This window comes from Danaus plexippus, assembly GCF_018135715.1.
Source record: "Danaus plexippus chromosome 18 unlocalized genomic scaffold, MEX_DaPlex mxdp_20, whole genome shotgun sequence".
In the NCBI taxonomy this organism is placed as follows: Eukaryota; Metazoa; Arthropoda; class Insecta; order Lepidoptera; family Nymphalidae; genus Danaus; species Danaus plexippus.
Window position 1 is genome coordinate 3,946,865 of NW_026869853.1, and position 17,877 is coordinate 3,964,741.

Genomic DNA, 17,877 nt, shown 5'->3' on the forward strand with positions numbered 1-17,877 from the left:
TGAATCGTAAAGGTTTAAACGATAAAAATCAAAAATAAAATAAAAGAAAACAATTTTTTGTAAAAAATATTTAGTTTTGTTCAACTATAATACTATTTATTTTATTTTTGTCTTTATTTTTTTATACTGTCTTTACTTGTCTTTATTATTTTAATTTAGCATTCATACAATTAGTTTATTTACTTAATTAATATATATTTCTTGATTATTAATAAAAAAATTCTCTCGTTGGTATATTTTTACCCATTTCTGTTTTTGATTTTGGCTGATGATTAAGATTATTTCTTAGGAAGATAGACATTATGAAAAGAAAATTATAACAGTCGGTTCTTTAAGCTATGCTCCTAAGTGCACACTCTTCACAAAATTGTAAGTAAAGTAACAGTATAAGTATGTAATCGCTTGATAGAGAGGAAAATAAAATAATGTATTAAAAGAGAACAGTGACTGTATTTAAGAAGCCACGATATTAATAGATCATATACTTATACTTATAGCTATGAAAATGTTTTTGATTAATTGCAAATATTTGAATACTTTGCATCAAATGCTTCTTGCTTCTCTTAGGGAAGCAACGTCACTTCGAAGGGCTAGAGTATCAAGCCTATCGGAAAAGATCGGTATTGGATCGGTAAATCACGCGTAGTTTATTCGAAAAATATGAGTTTCATTTAAAAGATCGGTATCGTCAACCATTCGAGTTGCACAATGTTGAATTCGGTCAAAAGGAAGAAGTTGGCACTGGGGAGCTCCTGAACAGAGGTGAGAGCAGTACTTCATGTGAGGTCTAACTTGCGCCTTGTAAAGGGTCAGGCGCTGGCCCGAAGTAAAGTACCGCCCTGCTCTGCGGAGCACGTCAAGATTTTGGGATGCCAACCTAGCCTTATCTTCAAAGTGACATCGAAATTGCACGTCACTCGAAACGGTGATACCCAGAATACCAATACTGGCCTTAAACTTAAGGGGATTGTCCTGAATCCGAGCTGATATGACGAAGGGTGTTTTTTTCGCGGTGAACGAGCAGACTTCTATTTTTGGGTTAAATTGAATCAGATTACTTTGGCTCCAGGATGATACTTGATCGAGCAAGGACTCAATATTTGATACAAGTCCATTCCGACACTTAGCGACGTGATCCCGAGAAAGTGCGCTTTTGTCGGTACAAAATGTATCACCATAGCATAGCAATCAATATCGCCGATTTGCAGTCATTGATTTGCAGAAGAAACAGAGTGGGAGACAAAACTCAGCCTTGTGGGACACCAGCATTCACGGGTATTAAATCAGAGCACAAACCGTCAATAGGGGCCATGATGCTGCGCTCCGTAAGAAAGCTGGTTATTCACTGGCACAATTTCTCAAGAGGCCCAAAGGAAGGAAGCTTCGAAAGAAGTGCTTTGTGCCAAACCCGATCAAAGGCTTTCGCTACGTCCAAACTGACTGCTAAAGCCTCGCCCTTGCTCTCAACAGCCGGCGCCCATCGATGTGTAGTATAATATATAAATATAATAAAAGATCACCAGCTGACCGTCCGAGACGAAAGCCATAATGGCGGTCTCTGATCTCTGATCAACATCAAAATTATTGGTTATTAAATAAAATCAATTGTTTACAACTTATGTGCAGCGGTATAAAGGCTGGACTACAAAACTATATATGAAAAAAAGAAATGTAGATAATTAAATTGTATCAAAGCCACTGTATAAATAATATTAAAACTTAATATTAACCTTATTTCATAAAAGAATTTTGTTGAAAACTGTTCCTTATCTGGTATCTAATAAATATTACATAATCATAAATCTATATGATACCGTAACTACACCTAAAAAGACTGCGGTCTGGGTGTGTATAATACTATCACAAATAAATAAAACATTACTTTACTATCTAAATTTCACTTCCTTATTGTCTTCCTCTGAACAAAATAAGCATAAAGTATTGGTTAGAACAAAGATAAAATGAAATATACTTGAGCTAAATTGGTAAATATTATACAACTTAAACTCGCTTTGAACTGCGAAGTGGACAGCTCCATTAAGTGGTATCTAGAATACCTGCCGAAATCGGAATGATGGGGAATAATAACGATATATATTAGTGCTTTACAAACAATTCATATAACAATAATCTAAGCAAATGAATTAATTGATTTAAAAAAATATATATTTTGTTCCCTAGAAGTTGTTTTTTAAAATATTAATACATTTTATTCATATGACAAATAAATTCTAAGACCCCAACTACAGTGTCGTAAACTTATGTTCACATAATGATTTTCTTTGCCTTGTCAATATTTATATATTTTTAGTTTTGTCAATATTCTGAATGATTCTTCCTAAACGTGCCGTCACTAAGTTGAGTGGTCAGATGGAGATGTTAAGTAATATCCACTTGAAATATCAAATTATGATCTGGTTCAAATAAAACAAATGTGCTAATAATATATTTTTAACAATTTGGTTACCAGAAGTTGCTTGTAAAGAAATCGGTTTCGTATTTATTAGAATATGCACATGAACTTTCTGAGAAGTCCTTAAGAACAAATGACTGGCGGTGTTCAGCTAACTCACTGTATTTAGCCAGAACGTTCTCAACATTTTTCAGCGTTTCATCTTGTAACTTTTCCTTTTTGCGAGATAAAACCCAAGTGAATACTGTAAAAGATAAACTTAATATTAATTCTTCACACATGTTTGATTTTCCCTATATTGAATACCAGTGTTACCCGATATAATTATTGAGTATAATTATAGGAATAGTTTTGGGAATGCAGAGTCTTAACCAAATTGTTTTTTTATATACCGTAATGGGTCCTTTGCTTTTTCTTTAGGGTTTTACAAGTATAGGCGATTGCATATCCACTGTAGTCCGTTGATAATATAAAAAAAGGGAACTGCAGCACCTTATCTGAGAAAAAACAATTAGTTGTTAAAATACAACTTCATACATTTAAGAAATTAAAAAAACAACTTTTAATAACTGATCTTGAATAAATAATAAGGATTTAAGAAGTTTTAAATATTTTTTTCACTAGAAGAATGAGTGAAAATAGTTTTACAAATATTTACGCTTTTTATTTCGAATATACTTTAAGATTATTACGAAAACGGTTGATATGCTTTACTTTACTTTTCAAACAGATAAGAACATACCTCCATCTTCATGACTGACGATGAATTGTGCTTTTGTACCAGCATCAAAAGTTGGGTCTACTCTAGCAAAATACGACTTCTGTGTACGGTTGCCCTGGTCAATATCAACGTATGTCTCCCTGAGAGTATAGCCAAGGTTATCCTCCTGGAAGCTGAGAGAAGCGCAGTCGTATATGCTCCGACCATCACTCGCATAGCTGGCTACGTTATACCAAACGCCTGAAAACTTTGATTTTTGTTTGTCAATTGACGCCTAATTGATTTATCACTTAAAAAGGAAAATAAATAATGCCTTTAAAATTAACTATAATTTAGCTATTGGAAGTATTTGGTAGGTGGAATGTCTATTTAAATAGTATATCTGATTAAGCTAGGGTTTATTATTATTATTGTTGTTTAAGCAGTAAACTAGTTAAAGATGAATGTAAATGGATACCAAAATAAAAAATAACTTATTATTGTTTTTTTTTTCTTATATATTGGTCAGTATTCATTTAAAGTTATGAGATTTTCGTCTCCTAAGAAATTACACTTACCTTCGTATAATCCAGGTTCTCCTGTATCTTAACGGTTGGACATTCACCAGGTAATGTGAATTCCGCCCCAAGAACATAAGTGACATAGAAACAAAAACAGAATATTGTCCACATTGTGAAAACAAGCAATTCGTGCAAGCAATCTGTATTGAATGCCGGGGTCGCCGCCCACGCGATAATTACAATAAAATGGACCGCTATGGACCATTTGTATTGTCACTAGTTACAGCATCCGAGTTCTCTTTATCTGTTTGTTTAGGACTCGAAAATACTGCATCATTATTCATGAATATTAGAATACACATTTCGCTGAATAAATCACAATTTATAATATTAAATAACACAAATAGGTTCACATGTAGAGATATTTATTTGTACAGTTATATGTGTAGTCAAAGTTTGGTCCGAAGATTTTTTTTATGAAGCTATGTAACACCAGACTTCCAGTTTATGCAATTTTGTTATTAATTTTAATGACTAGTAAATTGAAGCCGAGGGAATCAGATTAATGTCCTCCGGTGTTCCTTTTTAAGAGCAGTGTTTGAAATAGCGGATCGAGTTTTATTATTTAATTTCTTATACGGGAATTTAAAACATTATCATGTGCGAAATCTCCATAATATTCATATATAAAAAAGAACTTTTTATAAACCGAAAAATATTCCTATTTTGTATTATCTATCTCTTTCCTCTTTTCTGGGTATTAAAATAAAAATGAGAAGACAACGAAAAAAATGGCCGATGTTTTTTACATATTGATTCGTGTTATGAGCACAGTTAATAATTAAGTTTTGTAGCTTCGGAGTAATTTCTAAAAAGTACCATATGATATTTTGTATTTCTGTATTATATTGAATATTACACTTTTTGTTATTAATCAAGTTTAAAATGTTTTTCCTCATATAGTTAATAAAAAGATAAACACATTAATTACCTAGAACTGTTGTGTTTTCATGCATTAATTGCTTATTATTTATCATGCTATAACTTAAAGAAATATTTATTTTAATGGGTTCTGTGATCAATTCTTGGTTCTGTGAAAAAATCTGTGATATAGCAAGACATGCCGGTTCATTTCTATTTGAACTGATAAAAATATTTTATCAACATAATCGTATATAATTATAACGTTTCTAAAAAATGCACCTAATTTTATTACTGATATACTAAAATTATTTATACTAATGATATTAACACAAATATTTGAATTAAGCTATGTGAGCTGCGAATATTTTGTCGTAAACCAAAAAGGGATGATAAAATTTTCCTTATACTTTCCACAAAGTACAGGAAAATTATGATGACTGATTTCCGAAGCCTTTTCGTATTTGTTTTCCTGTATCAGCTGGACTTGAGGTCATTATATGGGTTAAAACAATCAATCATATTTTTATGAAATATTTTTGACATATATAAATTTTTAACTGTCATAAATCTTTATGAGTATTATCATTGTTTAAAACCGTTTTTCGTAATTTCAAGTTAATCTATTGAGCAAACTTATAAATTTATTAAATCTCAAAATTTCTCTCATTACATCAAATAACATATCAATATTGTTTTATTCTTGGAACTTATTATTTATTATTTAAATAGATGCGATAACCTTTGACATAGAGATGTGGCAGACAATTCGAAACGAGACAGTAGCATCAAGTGTCGCGATGTTTAAATTAATACCGTTTTTTCTTTGCGTCAACTCCGTTTTTGGTTACTTTACACTAACTGGGAAATGTCCTGATAGTGTTAAATTGCAAGAAAATTTTAAACTGGCTGATGTATGTATTATTAAGTTTATGCTTAAATATTTTTTATGTTAATTAATATCACCTTCAAACTCTATATTTGTCTCTTTTAGCTTATTTTCTATTTGTATTTAAAAATAATGAAATACTTATTTATGATCCCAAATCTGCACACCTTCGTATGTTCCAACATATCATCATATACGTAAAGATATTTGTTTTTTTATTTGTATATTTGTAGTTCTACGGCAAGTGGTATCAGGCCTACCATTACTCTAGTGATGATCAGCACAATAACAACTGCTCCACACTTGAACTACTGACCAGACCTTCGGGTATTTATTTGAACCAATCTAGAGTTGACTTGGGGCTATTTCATCGCTATAGTGTCGGAAAAGTGGAAATACCTCAAAGAGAAGAGGATGCCTCGTCGTTATATCTTGTGTTTGCATTCAAGAATGCCCCGAGACGACGTTAGTATTAAAATATATTTCTTACAACATTAATAACTTATAGTAGCTATTAAATTTCTTGCTTGTTTTTATTGTTTAGAATAAGAATTCTTTATTATTTATTCGTATAGTAAACAAAATTTTCTCAATTTATAGTTTTTAACACAATTTTCATCACGGTTTTTGTTATCAAATTATATAAATATGAATTATTGGTGATCAAAAAATAAATATTCTGTGGACTGAAATAATGTTCGTCTACGAGAGCTGATTTTTTTCATACTAACAAGTACATGTTTATCAAGTTTTAATCGTTGGGTTACGTTTTATAGTCAGATATATATATTAATGGAGTTATTATCATTTATTTTAGTGAAAATTCGAAGATATCCATTCCATGTTCTCGCTACTAACTACAATTACTATGCTACTATTTATTCCTGCGAATATAGCCCGCTTATTGACAAACATTTCAGTAAGTACCTCTTCACATAGTCTACAATGTTGAGCTAATATCTATTGTATATCTTATTAATGAATTTAAAAATATATCACAAGAAAACTATTTTGTAATATGCTAGTATAAATACAATGTCACATGATTTCATTAACCGTAAGCACGTATATCCGAGGCAAGTTATTAAAATTACCTAATTTATAAACACATAATATAAAAACTTGACTAGTATTTATTAAATGATCAAATGAAACTATGATTTTCGGTTATATAACGAGCATTTATTATTTTGTTATAGTTTTTTGTCATTTGTAAAAAAACTAACTAACTGACACTATCTTGGTGAAGTAACTAAAAAATCGGGTAAAAATTTAAAAGAAATATAATAAATCGCTTTGTTTATCCGAAAAACATAGTCACTAAATAAATGTGTACTCACGAAAATCTATGATGTCTTATAGTTCAAAATAAAATAATTATAGTTAATTAAATATTATCAAGGTGTTTTCAAATATTAAAAAATGTTCATACTTTTTAGTCTACGTCTGGATTCTTTCAAGACATCCAATATTGAATGACGTATCTAAACAGCTTGCTTCAAAGCCCCTGGAGTTAATTGGACTAGATTCCACGAAGCTATGGAAAGATGATATGAGTAAATGTACTCCGAAGTACTATGAAGATTTTCCTGCTGAACCAACTACCTTCAGATTTCCCGTTCCTATTTAGGAATGAATTAATGTGATGAAATGATTTAGGTATTGTCGGAATATAGCTACTGCTGCTAAAGCTAAATAAATGCTACTAAAGCTAAATATTTTTTTTTTATTTTTGTCAATTCTTTCGTCTTTTTTCGTCTCATTAAAAAGTAATGTCCATATTTTAAAATATTTATGGATTTATTAACATAAATTAAGGTTATTCCGTGTTTAAAATTGCCTCAATTTATACCGTATTTTAGATGAATTCACATATTAAAAAAAAACATTTTTACGCATTTTGAGATATTTGCAACCATCAAAAAATAAAAACGCCGACATAAAAAAACTAGGTCGTTGAACTAACATTATATTAATAATTTATTTTTTTATTTATATATTTTGATTACAATTTATGGTATTCATTGACACACAACGAAAGAACAGCAATTATATTTACAAAATCAATCAATAAACGTTTTTATACTTAAATCACAGATAAATACTTTATTGAAGACCAAAAGCGTCTGACATATTCATATTATAATATTCAAACATTTTAATATTGAAACAAATACTAGAAAAAAGACAAACATTATTTATAAATTGGGGTAATGGAAATTATATAATTATACTTTGTATGTATGTAATAACTAGTAATACTTATGTAAAAAGTAATCTTCGACATACATTTGTTTGACATAGTATCATAATCTTATCAGATACTCCGAGTGACCAAATCCAGCTATAATCAACTTTCAACCGTACATCAAGGAAATGTTCGTATTCAAGGTTCCGTTACTATGCGGACTTTGTTCCTTATTTCTCAATTCAATACCCTCGTGTTTTGTAAGTAGAAGACTTCCAATGACAAATTTTGACGACTCTCAATAAGATTTGAATATTTTTTTTTCAACAACTATGAATTTACTTAAATGGGCTCATAGTATATTGAGAGTAATATGATTCTTAAGGTGTTCTTACATGTCAATTAAACTGGGGTAATAAAGTCTTTGTTAGGTAAGAATCCAGGTTATTTGGATAAGCTCCATGTTTGAAATAGAAAATATAATGTGATGGTGGGCTGACGTGGAAAAAACTTCTGTTGCGATCCACAAATATAAAATTGTTTTAACCCATAACCCTTGGAGTTATGCACTTCGGGTGAACCTTATATTATAACACCTTCTTGGTCTTTAAGACTAAAAAAATTTCAAAAAAGAGGATTTTCTCAATTTGCCTGTATATACGAATATGTTTTCGAAAAACGCAATCTTTTTAAGGAGATATTATAAGGTTTATATGGTACTAAGAGAACCAGGATATGAAGACTACAGCCCAGAGAATTTTTACGACGAACGATTGTTATAATTTTTAATAAATACAAATTGTAAAAAAATACTTTATATTAATGCATTTTCCTCAAATTCTAAAGAAAAAAATAACATCAAAGTTAGTTGTACTTAGAAGTAGCTGTGATTGAACAAAAAATATATATTTTTGTTTGAAATGAGTTTCAAGTTTCAGCGAGTGAATCATTGTCTGCTTCATGATGATGTGCGTGGACATGGGCTGACCACATGTGGTCGCAAAGTTTTTCACTGTGGCTGACCGGATGGAAGTATGCGAGGCTTGTTGATGGTATCGTCATTAACCTTTGATGAGCTTCGTCTAATAGTTTTGATGACAATGTCTTGTTTCTTGATAACACCCAAGCGAGAACTGTAAACGAATAGATTAATACTTTTATTCATTTACCTTAATATTGTCTATGGAGTACTTTTTCATTTAGAGTCAAATGATTGATTTTACACACAGAAATAGATCTATTCGTCGATAAAATGGTATGAACTGATTTTAGTATAATTTGTCATGTATGTAGATTAGACTTTGGAGGAATTTAGGTCCTTTTGGACTAACGCTATCTAATTAATCAAAATACAATGCATTTATGTGTTTTTATTTGTCGATTATTTTAGTGATACCAACATTTCACTTCGATATCTTAGGATTACAGGAAACATTATCTGTAGACTGATAATATGCTAGTGACACAATCTATATGTAATAAATATTTTATTTTAATAAATTTATTACTTGAAATTAAATCTCATTAAAGGTAATGGAAAACAGATGTATTTAATCTAAATGTTTTTTTTTTATATTTGTCTTTCTGTTTAGCCTTTTTTAGGTTATTTTACATATTAAAAAACATAGAAATTATTTATCTAAACGCTACATGTTATATATTGTGTAATACATGAACAATAAGAAAATTTAAAAGAGTGAAGGAAAGTGATTTTTTGGTAACCTTTAAAAACTTTTCCAAATAGTTTTATTAAATTAAAGCTAAATTTCGTTTGTCATAGCTGATTACATTATATCAAATAAAATGGTAAAAAAATATTGCTATAAAAAAGGAAGGTGAACTCTATGAAATATAAAAATTAAATTCAAGACGTATAGTATCTACCAACAAAGTAAATGCTATAACTTTACAATGTTGTTGAAAACTATTACACACCCATTACAATACTACTTATACATATATTTTTATGCTCACCATACTTCAAATTTAGTTCAGGATTTACTTTACATCCATACATGATTGCATAGTTTGTGTAATCAGTCGTTATTATGGACAGCGGGATTCCGAATGGATCTGCAAATTGAAAATATTGTTTTGAACGTGTCGTTAGTACCAGGTGTTTCATGCAAAAACATGATTTAATTAGGGTTAAAATTATAAAAAATATTTCTGGTATAGGCCAACTTATTTGCAGTGAAATTCATACAGGAGATTTTATAAATAAATAATGTATAAGTAGAATATATTGTTTAGTTTACATATTTTTAAGGAAATTACATATAATAGATGTCTCAAAGACTTTCAAACAAATATATATGTAGGTGAGAAGAGAACATCACAATGTTATCTGCATTTTATGTAGAGTTACTGAGCCAACTTTTGTCAAGTTTTAGACAAAAATGCTTTCATAGTTATAAACAGAAAACTAAGTTATGATTAATCTGAAAAAAATCCCAGATAAAAAAAGTTATCCAATTAAATTGCCACTCCTTATTCTGGAACAATTAGATAGATTGTCTAGAAACTTGCCAGTCATAATTATCTGTGATTAAAGAGAAGTGCTTGATGTTATCTACGAAATATCAAAAATTAACATCAGACTGCTTTTAATCGCGTGGAATTTTTGTACATCGGAATGCAATAATCTGTTACGTTATATAAATAACAGCAATATTAAATGATCCTCATGAATTATGACGCATATTGATCGGGACTAATCGTTATCTTATTTTTTAAGTAAAATTGTTGGTCTTATTGTTGCTCTAATATAATAGACGTTGATATTTTAATTTTTTACAAATATTTGTTTCGATAAAAAAAGGTATTAACTGAAATATTATATAATATTATCTTCGCTATATTATATATTAGCTTAAATGACTCCATACTGTTTTTACATCTTTGGACTAAAACGTTCAGAAGAGGATGTCGACGAAATATTATTAATTTGTTTTTATTTACCTATATTATTTTTCTGAATATCAAACACGGCCTCAGCTCCGGGCGTGTATGTGCTGTTCACGTGCAATATATATTGTATACTATCCTTAACAAAACCATGCTGAAACTCGATTCTTCTACCACATCGTTGTATTATCTTGTAGGAACACATCGCGTCGTCGTCATACCAAGATGGTATTCGTTCTATCTCATACCACTTACCTAGAAACTTAAAAAATAATTACTTTTTCGAGGTTGCAATACTAGCAACCAACAAACAGAGGGTCATTTGATAACCAGTCCCATATTCCCTATATGAGTGTGATATTTACTTGCTGTTCACATTAGAAGGAGGAGTGAAATGGAGGTCAAAATATGATTGGCATCAATGAGACTTCGGTATATAAATACTCTTACTGATCTTACTTATCGTAAACCAACTGCTGTGACTATTTTTCATTGTGTACCAATAATATTTTTACACCAAAGAACATAATATTAATGATACATTTCTAGCATCTCGTAAGAACATTATATCATTAAAAAAAAATCCTTTCAAATAATCACCACAATTTACAAGATATTAATATTTTAAGGTTCCAATACTTACTCTTAACACTTTTAACAGTTACTCCACTTAAGTTTCTTAACATTGTAATACTTACTCGTTCTAATTCAAAATATTTCATCGTTTCCACGTTTTCGCATGCTCCAAATAAAATTGTTTGTCCGGCACATAAATGTAAACTTAACACCAGTAATAGAACATTGAAGAACATTTCTGCCTCTCCCAGATTACTAACATTGTATGAAGATATTCAGTTTCGGATAAGATCTGACGTGAGATGCGTTATCTATATTATCTGTAGCTATGCTTTATAAATATGTTCTAAGCAAAAGTGGAATTTAAAATCTTGTGTGAGAATAAAATTATTTCTTTCTTCGATCATATTTTGTTTGCATAGATCTGACTTTTCTGATATACATATACTGTAATATTAAAGGTTATTCAATTCGTGTTACATGTTAAAATCTCGTATTACTAATCGTACAGATATTGCGATCTTAATATTACTATGAGTTACTATATGGTCATACAATAAGTAATGAACTCAAACATAATTAAACATTTTGAAAAATTTGACCTACATATTGAGAATAACCTTTTTGTTGGAACAATATCATTTGAAAAACTTAAAGTTATCTAACAAAATCACCGTTTTTCTTCAATTAAACTGTAAATTGAGGAAAAAAATATTTTTTTTAAAGGCGGAAGTATCCAGTTGTAAGAATATAAAAGACTGTGTTTAATACAAACATCTTATTTAGTTTCTGTTAATAGTGTCGATTGGAATAAAATGTATAGTTACAGTATTGTTTTTGTTCTACTTATGTGGGAAGTGGGTTGTGTGAGGCAGGATGTCCGTTGCCCTGATGTTCGACCTACAGAATTAGATCTAGTTGAGGTACTTTATTTTGATTATTATTATATTATTTATATATGTTTTTTTGTTATCTGTCAAAGATTGATTAATAAACACTATTGTAACGGTTATTTATTTATTCATCTAGTTGAATTGAAGACTTATATGTTTCCTATTTGCCAGAATAGTCATAGAGAAATATTCTACTAACTAACTGCCATCGGCTGGTTAAATATAAATGCAGTTCCACTTATTTATATACTTTAAATACAATGTCTTAAGCATAGTGATCTGTCTTCATAGTATTTTTGAAATACTTATGGAATAAATTTGAAAAATAAGAACTAAATTTATAAGCAACATAAGATATGGGGAAATGTGTAAAAATTTAAAGTTATTTAGAAAAATCATTCTGTTGTACTAAATGAAAAATATTTTCACACTGACGTCAGCTCGACGGTGAATGGTATCTCGCGGCCGTCGCAACTGACATGAATATTACTGGGGAATGTGCGTTCATGGTGTTCAATCACAAGAACATGAATACCACAGACGTCTCCATAAGCTGGATCACGAACAACACAGCCAGTTATTACAATGGATCAGTAGCGCTCACCGTTGGTAGAAACGGCGGAGATCTGCTCCTAGTCACATATATTGGTAAGACATTAAATGTTATTGAAAGAAGAAAAATAAATATGATAATTTTTTTTTTATAAAATTATACAAAAATTTTTTTTTTCAATTTGCTTGTTATTCAGATAAGACGTAATATTAAAACAATAATAATAATTTTGTGTTGACTTTGAGAATATACATAAGATTACTTTTGTTTAAGTCACTCAAATTGTAGACATGTCCACACTAGGCACCACCAAATAATAGTTAGTTTTAAAATATTCATGATATGAAGAAATAATCACAACTAATTATTTAGAATTTTTGGTACATATAAATAACAGGAGATACTAGTTTTAATTAAGATAACAAAAATGCTATACGTCGTCGATGTTTCTATTTTAATTCAGTTGTATGTTGGTAGGTTCGCAAATTTCTCCCGAAACGAGTATTTTGAAGATTTGATAAATAAAATATAGTCAGGGCCTCTTTCAGTAATTATGTTTTTTTTTTGGAGTCGTTGATTAATTTTCTTTGAAAGTCATGCTTCTTTTTTTAAAACGGTATATGTAATTATGCAAACATTTAGTACGTAGTAAGTAATATGACGTAAGGCTTGACAGGACTGCTATATATTAAACATTGAGTTGTATAGCTTTATTACTCCCTAATTTAGTATCTGCGGAGTGGATTTATTTAGAACTATGTACCATATATTTTCAAAATTGGTTACACTTGTACCGGAAGTATCGTAAAATGAAATGTCACATTATATTGTAAATTAAATTAAATTTGTATTACTCAAGTGATAACAGAACATGATTTATTATTCTCGAAATGCATATCGTTGTTTGCTTGTAATGTTATCTTATTTTTTTTTAAATATTGATGACAAATTGATATTGCTTATACGGTGACAGCATTGCCAATTACAGTCTCTCATTATCTTATAATTTCTTCAAAAAATATATTTATATATTATGTCTTGAGGAATCAGAAATGATTTTTTTTTTATAATGTCGTGCCATAATTTTATGATGTATATAAATCATGATAAACAAGTCAAATTCTTCTAAAGTGAGAAAAGCAACATTAATCTATGCTATCTCTATGGCTGTGGAATAAAAAATTCAGCGTTAAAGTTTACAAGGAAGTTTTTTTTTTGTTTCATTTTGTAAATAAAAGCCAGGATTCTATAGGGACAAAGTGTCGCTGATATTAATGGGGCTGTATCTGAGATTTGTTCCCTGAAAATTACAGGGAGCAAAAAGATAAAACAATTCTACTGAATATTTTATCAATTTAGTAACAATAGCCAAAACTTATACTGAGGAAAACTTATAGTCTTTACGCATTTAAATTAAAATTACTTACTTTTAAACTGCTGCTATGGAAATTGGGCAGAAAAAAGACCCTAATAGCTAACATGACTAGCTTCTACAAATTTAAAAGATATTGCTTCAAACGTAATAGATATTGTTTCAAATTTAAAAGACATTGCTTCCAAATTATACGGACAAGTGTTTTTTTTGTTAACCGAAATGTCACTTATTGTCTGTTTGTTTGACTCACAAAAAAAAATGTTGACGAATTTTAATTAGACCATAAAATCACAAGATTAATTTCCAACAAAACTTTTTGTTTTGTTTACATAACACAAAAAGGACATATTATAAAAAAAATATATATTTATATTGAATCACATAAAAGTAAATATTCTGTTGGACATCTGCCAAAATATATAAAAAATGTTTTGTATTGATCCTAATTATTACTACAAATGTATACAAATTTGTTATTATGGAATTATATTTTTTTTTTAATCTGTTAGATAAGAAAACTGAAACCTATTCTGTATTGGCCGTGGACTACGAGCACTACGCCGTGATATTTGCCTGTTATGACGATCCCAGTGGGAACGGTAGCACTTGTAAGTATAAAATTTATATAAATACAAAGCCAAACATTAATATTATACCTGATATACTTTTACTGACTTAATTTTTATTACTTAATTGCCGCCAACGCGACGTAAAAGTACATTGTGAAACAAAACCATATTTTTGTACACATAATTGTCGAATAAATATTGTCCTTTCATTAACTTAATGAATGTATTGCATTACTTCTTTTATTATATGGTAATACGCTCCGTTTGAAACTATGTCAGTGGAATAAACACAACAACAAAAAAGGCAATAATACGCTCCACTGACTGAATCCAAATGACCAAAAGCGTGACATATTACAATTGAACTTGTTAGGAAGTACATTGAAATCTGTCTCCATAGATCTATCTCTCACTATTTAGAAGATAATATTGTTATCTAGGACATAGTAACATTGTTATTCATATTTCAGTAAAAAAAATCTAGTTTTTTTAATACTAATTGCTAATCTACATCGAATCCAGTTTTGAATTTAAAACATATTTCATGCTTTAATATGTGGTTATCTTATAATATGAATATTTTTAGACGAATTATGGAAGTTGACTCGTGCACCACATCTCAAACGAACTGATGCTGTACAGCTTGACAGGGCGGTTGCAAACTACAGCCTTCAAAACACATCGTTTATGTTTTTCAATAATTCTGAACGTTCTTGTAAATTAAATGGAGGTTACCTGAACCAGGCGTCATTGGTGCTGACATCGGCGACTGCCTTGGCTTTGTTTAGAAGATTATATTAGAATTAATACATGAAGGGAGGACACTGAGTGTAATGTTTTAATGCTGCACAAGAAATACGTTGTATTAGAAGTTGAAAAAATATATAGAATTTTGACACAAGTTAGGAAATAAGTAAATATTTTTCAGGTGTCAAAACATGTGTAGTGATTGTAAGTTTTTTCTTAAAGCGCCATCAAACAAAACTATGCTCCACTTGTTAGTCGATCTGTATGCCAGATGATTATTTATGAAATTAGTTGAACCAGTGTCTCACAGATGGCAGTATTAATAAAATGATTTTGAAGATTACATAAAGATAATAAATTATAATTAACTTAAATATAAGAATCATTTATATCATGTAGGACAACAAATGTTTTACTATAATTGAATACGCGACATATTGTAAAGGTTTACGAAATTTTGCGCAAACAGTTGACTGGATTACAAAGAGTTTTAACTTTAAGGACTTTGAATCTACAACAAAGCTGTATATAACTTTTTGTTAGTATGCTTTAATGTTCTAATCCCAGGTACGTTAGAAATTTAATCAAATCAAAATAACTTCTTAATGTATAAGCGAACCTCAATATTTCAATCCTATCCCAGCTTACTTATTATGATTACCCCGCGTTTCCCATAGTTCACTGCAAACTTCTACGGTTAGTCGCTCGTTGATTTTTATAGGGGTTTTTACACTAGCGAAGATTATTTATAATGTACGATTAATAAAACAAACCGAAATAAATAAATTGTATAATAATTAAGAATGGTTGACTTTATTTTTTTAGCTCCCTTCACTTTATAATTGTAATATATTTTATGACGGTATTTCAAATAACATCTGAATATATAGTGTAAGTAGATTGGCACGATCATGCATTTTGTTAAAATGTCGTTGACGTGTCGTATCCGTACTGTTGACGTTAGATATAAAATGGTTTACGGAAGAGTCCGTACTCGAAACCGACTTTGCAAGCTCATTTTACAGCTAAAAAAAATAACCTTCTAAAAACCAACCTTACTCTGAAGAATTAAAGTTTAAATTTGTGACAAAAATCTAGTAAAGGTTGAGACAAAGTATGCTTTGTAGGAGAGTTGATTACAGTAATGCCCGAAGGTAAAATAGTAAGTTCTTTGGTGGTTTTGCGGGATATAAACGATATGTGAAGTCGGTAAGTATTCTAACAAATTAGTTCTACCGGTAGTTGCTTTGAAAGGGAATAGTTTGTTGTGTTCTCAAAGCCAGGGTTTTATAAAATACCTCATGTCTGGGTTATTCGATATAATTCATTGTGTCCAGACTTTTTTCTGTCCTTTTAAATTTGGAACATAAATTAAGTCATTCTACTTATTACTTATGGCAATATTTTAGCACAAATTTTAAATTGTTTACCCATTCGTACTATGGATACTATAGGAGTTTTAAGCTTTCACTTAAATACATACATGTAACTGCAAAGGGTTTTGTTCATAAATAATTATATAATTACTCAAATCTTTGATGATTTATGAATTAAAAACAAATTATAATTGATAGTTAGAGGTTACAAAACAAACTCATATTATGTAAACTTCTCGAAACGAGTCTGCACAAGTGTATAGTGAAACTCAAATCCGTTAATAGGAAGGTTCTTAATTCAAAAATTTCAGTCTTTTTATCCTGAAAAATACGAAACAGAAGGAAGTAACAAAGTACTCGTCTAAGATGAAACGTTTAACCCACCGATGCAATAAATTTTGATACTCATTGAATCCGATTCTTATTAAGATAAAAATCTTATTATTGAATTAAGACAGTTGGTTCAAAAACAAACCATTGCATACAATGTTACTGCGATTGATTTACAGTAATTTTAAAATTAATTCCGCATTTTCGATTAAAATATTTATATAATTTTGATAACAATCTAACAATATTACACATTCAATTTATTTGGTAATAGTCGCTTGATGAAACATACTGATTCTGACAATGTTACATACAACAATAACGATAGTTCTACGTAATCTGGTTTTAATAATAACCTGGTTTATGCTCCATTATCTAACTATAAGAAAAAATATTCACGTACAGTATTTACTGATATTAAAATACACTTTTCTTTTATGCATCTTCTTAAGTAATCGTTTGGACGTATCATAAATAAAAAATTGTGATACCGTCTGTGTTTTTATTCTAAAGATTCAATATAAGGCTGCCTTGTAGGAGAGTGTACGTGACCTTAACACTACGTATGTATATATCTTTATGAACAAACTTGCTAAAGGTAAAACGGAAAACTAATTAGTTGTGAGAGAAAATAAAATAAAGTCCGTGTTGTTGTGTTAACGACTGCAGTCCTTCGTACCTGGACTTCATTCTGTATGCAGGGTAGTTTAGTTTTGATTTTTTAGCTATTTTTTATTAGAATTCATCCATATATACAGGATTTAGCAATTTTTTTCTTGTTTTTTATTTATTCACACCCACATCGCACTGCTGTGGTATATGTTATGCCGTAAATATTATGACTGCTACCGCTTCTTAATGTTTCTATGCGTGCATATCATACACATATATTTGCAGAAAAATAATAAACTAACTTGTA

General features: G+C 29.7%; 4 protein-coding genes across 4 annotated transcripts; 2 read left to right on the forward strand and 2 right to left on the reverse strand.

The window, feature by feature from the left end:
• Window positions 1–2,438: 2,438 nt before the first annotated feature.
• LOC116773056 (insecticyanin-A-like) lies at window positions 2,439–3,911 on the reverse strand. The gene is made up of 4 exons (XM_032665428.2): window positions 3,692–3,911; window positions 3,156–3,381; window positions 2,806–2,910; window positions 2,439–2,657 (listed from the first exon to the last, which is right to left on the reverse strand). The coding sequence occupies exons 1-4, from the start codon at window positions 3,803–3,805 to the stop codon at window positions 2,464–2,466; spliced, it is 639 nt and encodes a 212-aa protein (XP_032521319.1). The 5' UTR covers window positions 3,806–3,911; the 3' UTR covers window positions 2,439–2,463.
• A 1,032-nt stretch (window positions 3,912–4,943) lies between these two features.
• LOC116773054 (insecticyanin-A-like) lies at window positions 4,944–7,160 on the forward strand. The gene is made up of 5 exons (XM_061528439.1): window positions 4,944–5,047; window positions 5,288–5,469; window positions 5,678–5,909; window positions 6,262–6,363; window positions 6,884–7,160. The coding sequence occupies exons 2-5, from the start codon at window positions 5,311–5,313 to the stop codon at window positions 7,072–7,074; spliced, it is 684 nt and encodes a 227-aa protein (XP_061384423.1). The 5' UTR covers window positions 4,944–5,047; window positions 5,288–5,310; the 3' UTR covers window positions 7,075–7,160.
• An 824-nt stretch (window positions 7,161–7,984) lies between these two features.
• On the reverse strand, window positions 7,985–11,481 carry LOC116773253 (lopap-like). Its single transcript, XM_032665674.2, has 4 exons — window positions 11,238–11,481; window positions 10,594–10,801; window positions 9,607–9,705; window positions 7,985–8,765 (listed from the first exon to the last, which is right to left on the reverse strand). Exons 1-4 carry the CDS (start codon window positions 11,349–11,351, stop codon window positions 8,560–8,562), a joined length of 627 nt encoding a protein of 208 aa, XP_032521565.2. The 5' UTR covers window positions 11,352–11,481; the 3' UTR covers window positions 7,985–8,559.
• A 407-nt stretch (window positions 11,482–11,888) lies between these two features.
• Window positions 11,889–16,056, forward strand: LOC116773057 (insecticyanin-A-like). The gene is made up of 4 exons (XM_032665430.2): window positions 11,889–12,038; window positions 12,449–12,656; window positions 14,446–14,544; window positions 15,092–16,056. The coding sequence occupies exons 1-4, from the start codon at window positions 11,931–11,933 to the stop codon at window positions 15,304–15,306; spliced, it is 630 nt and encodes a 209-aa protein (XP_032521321.2). The 5' UTR covers window positions 11,889–11,930; the 3' UTR covers window positions 15,307–16,056.
• Window positions 16,057–17,877: the final 1,821 nt, after the last annotated feature.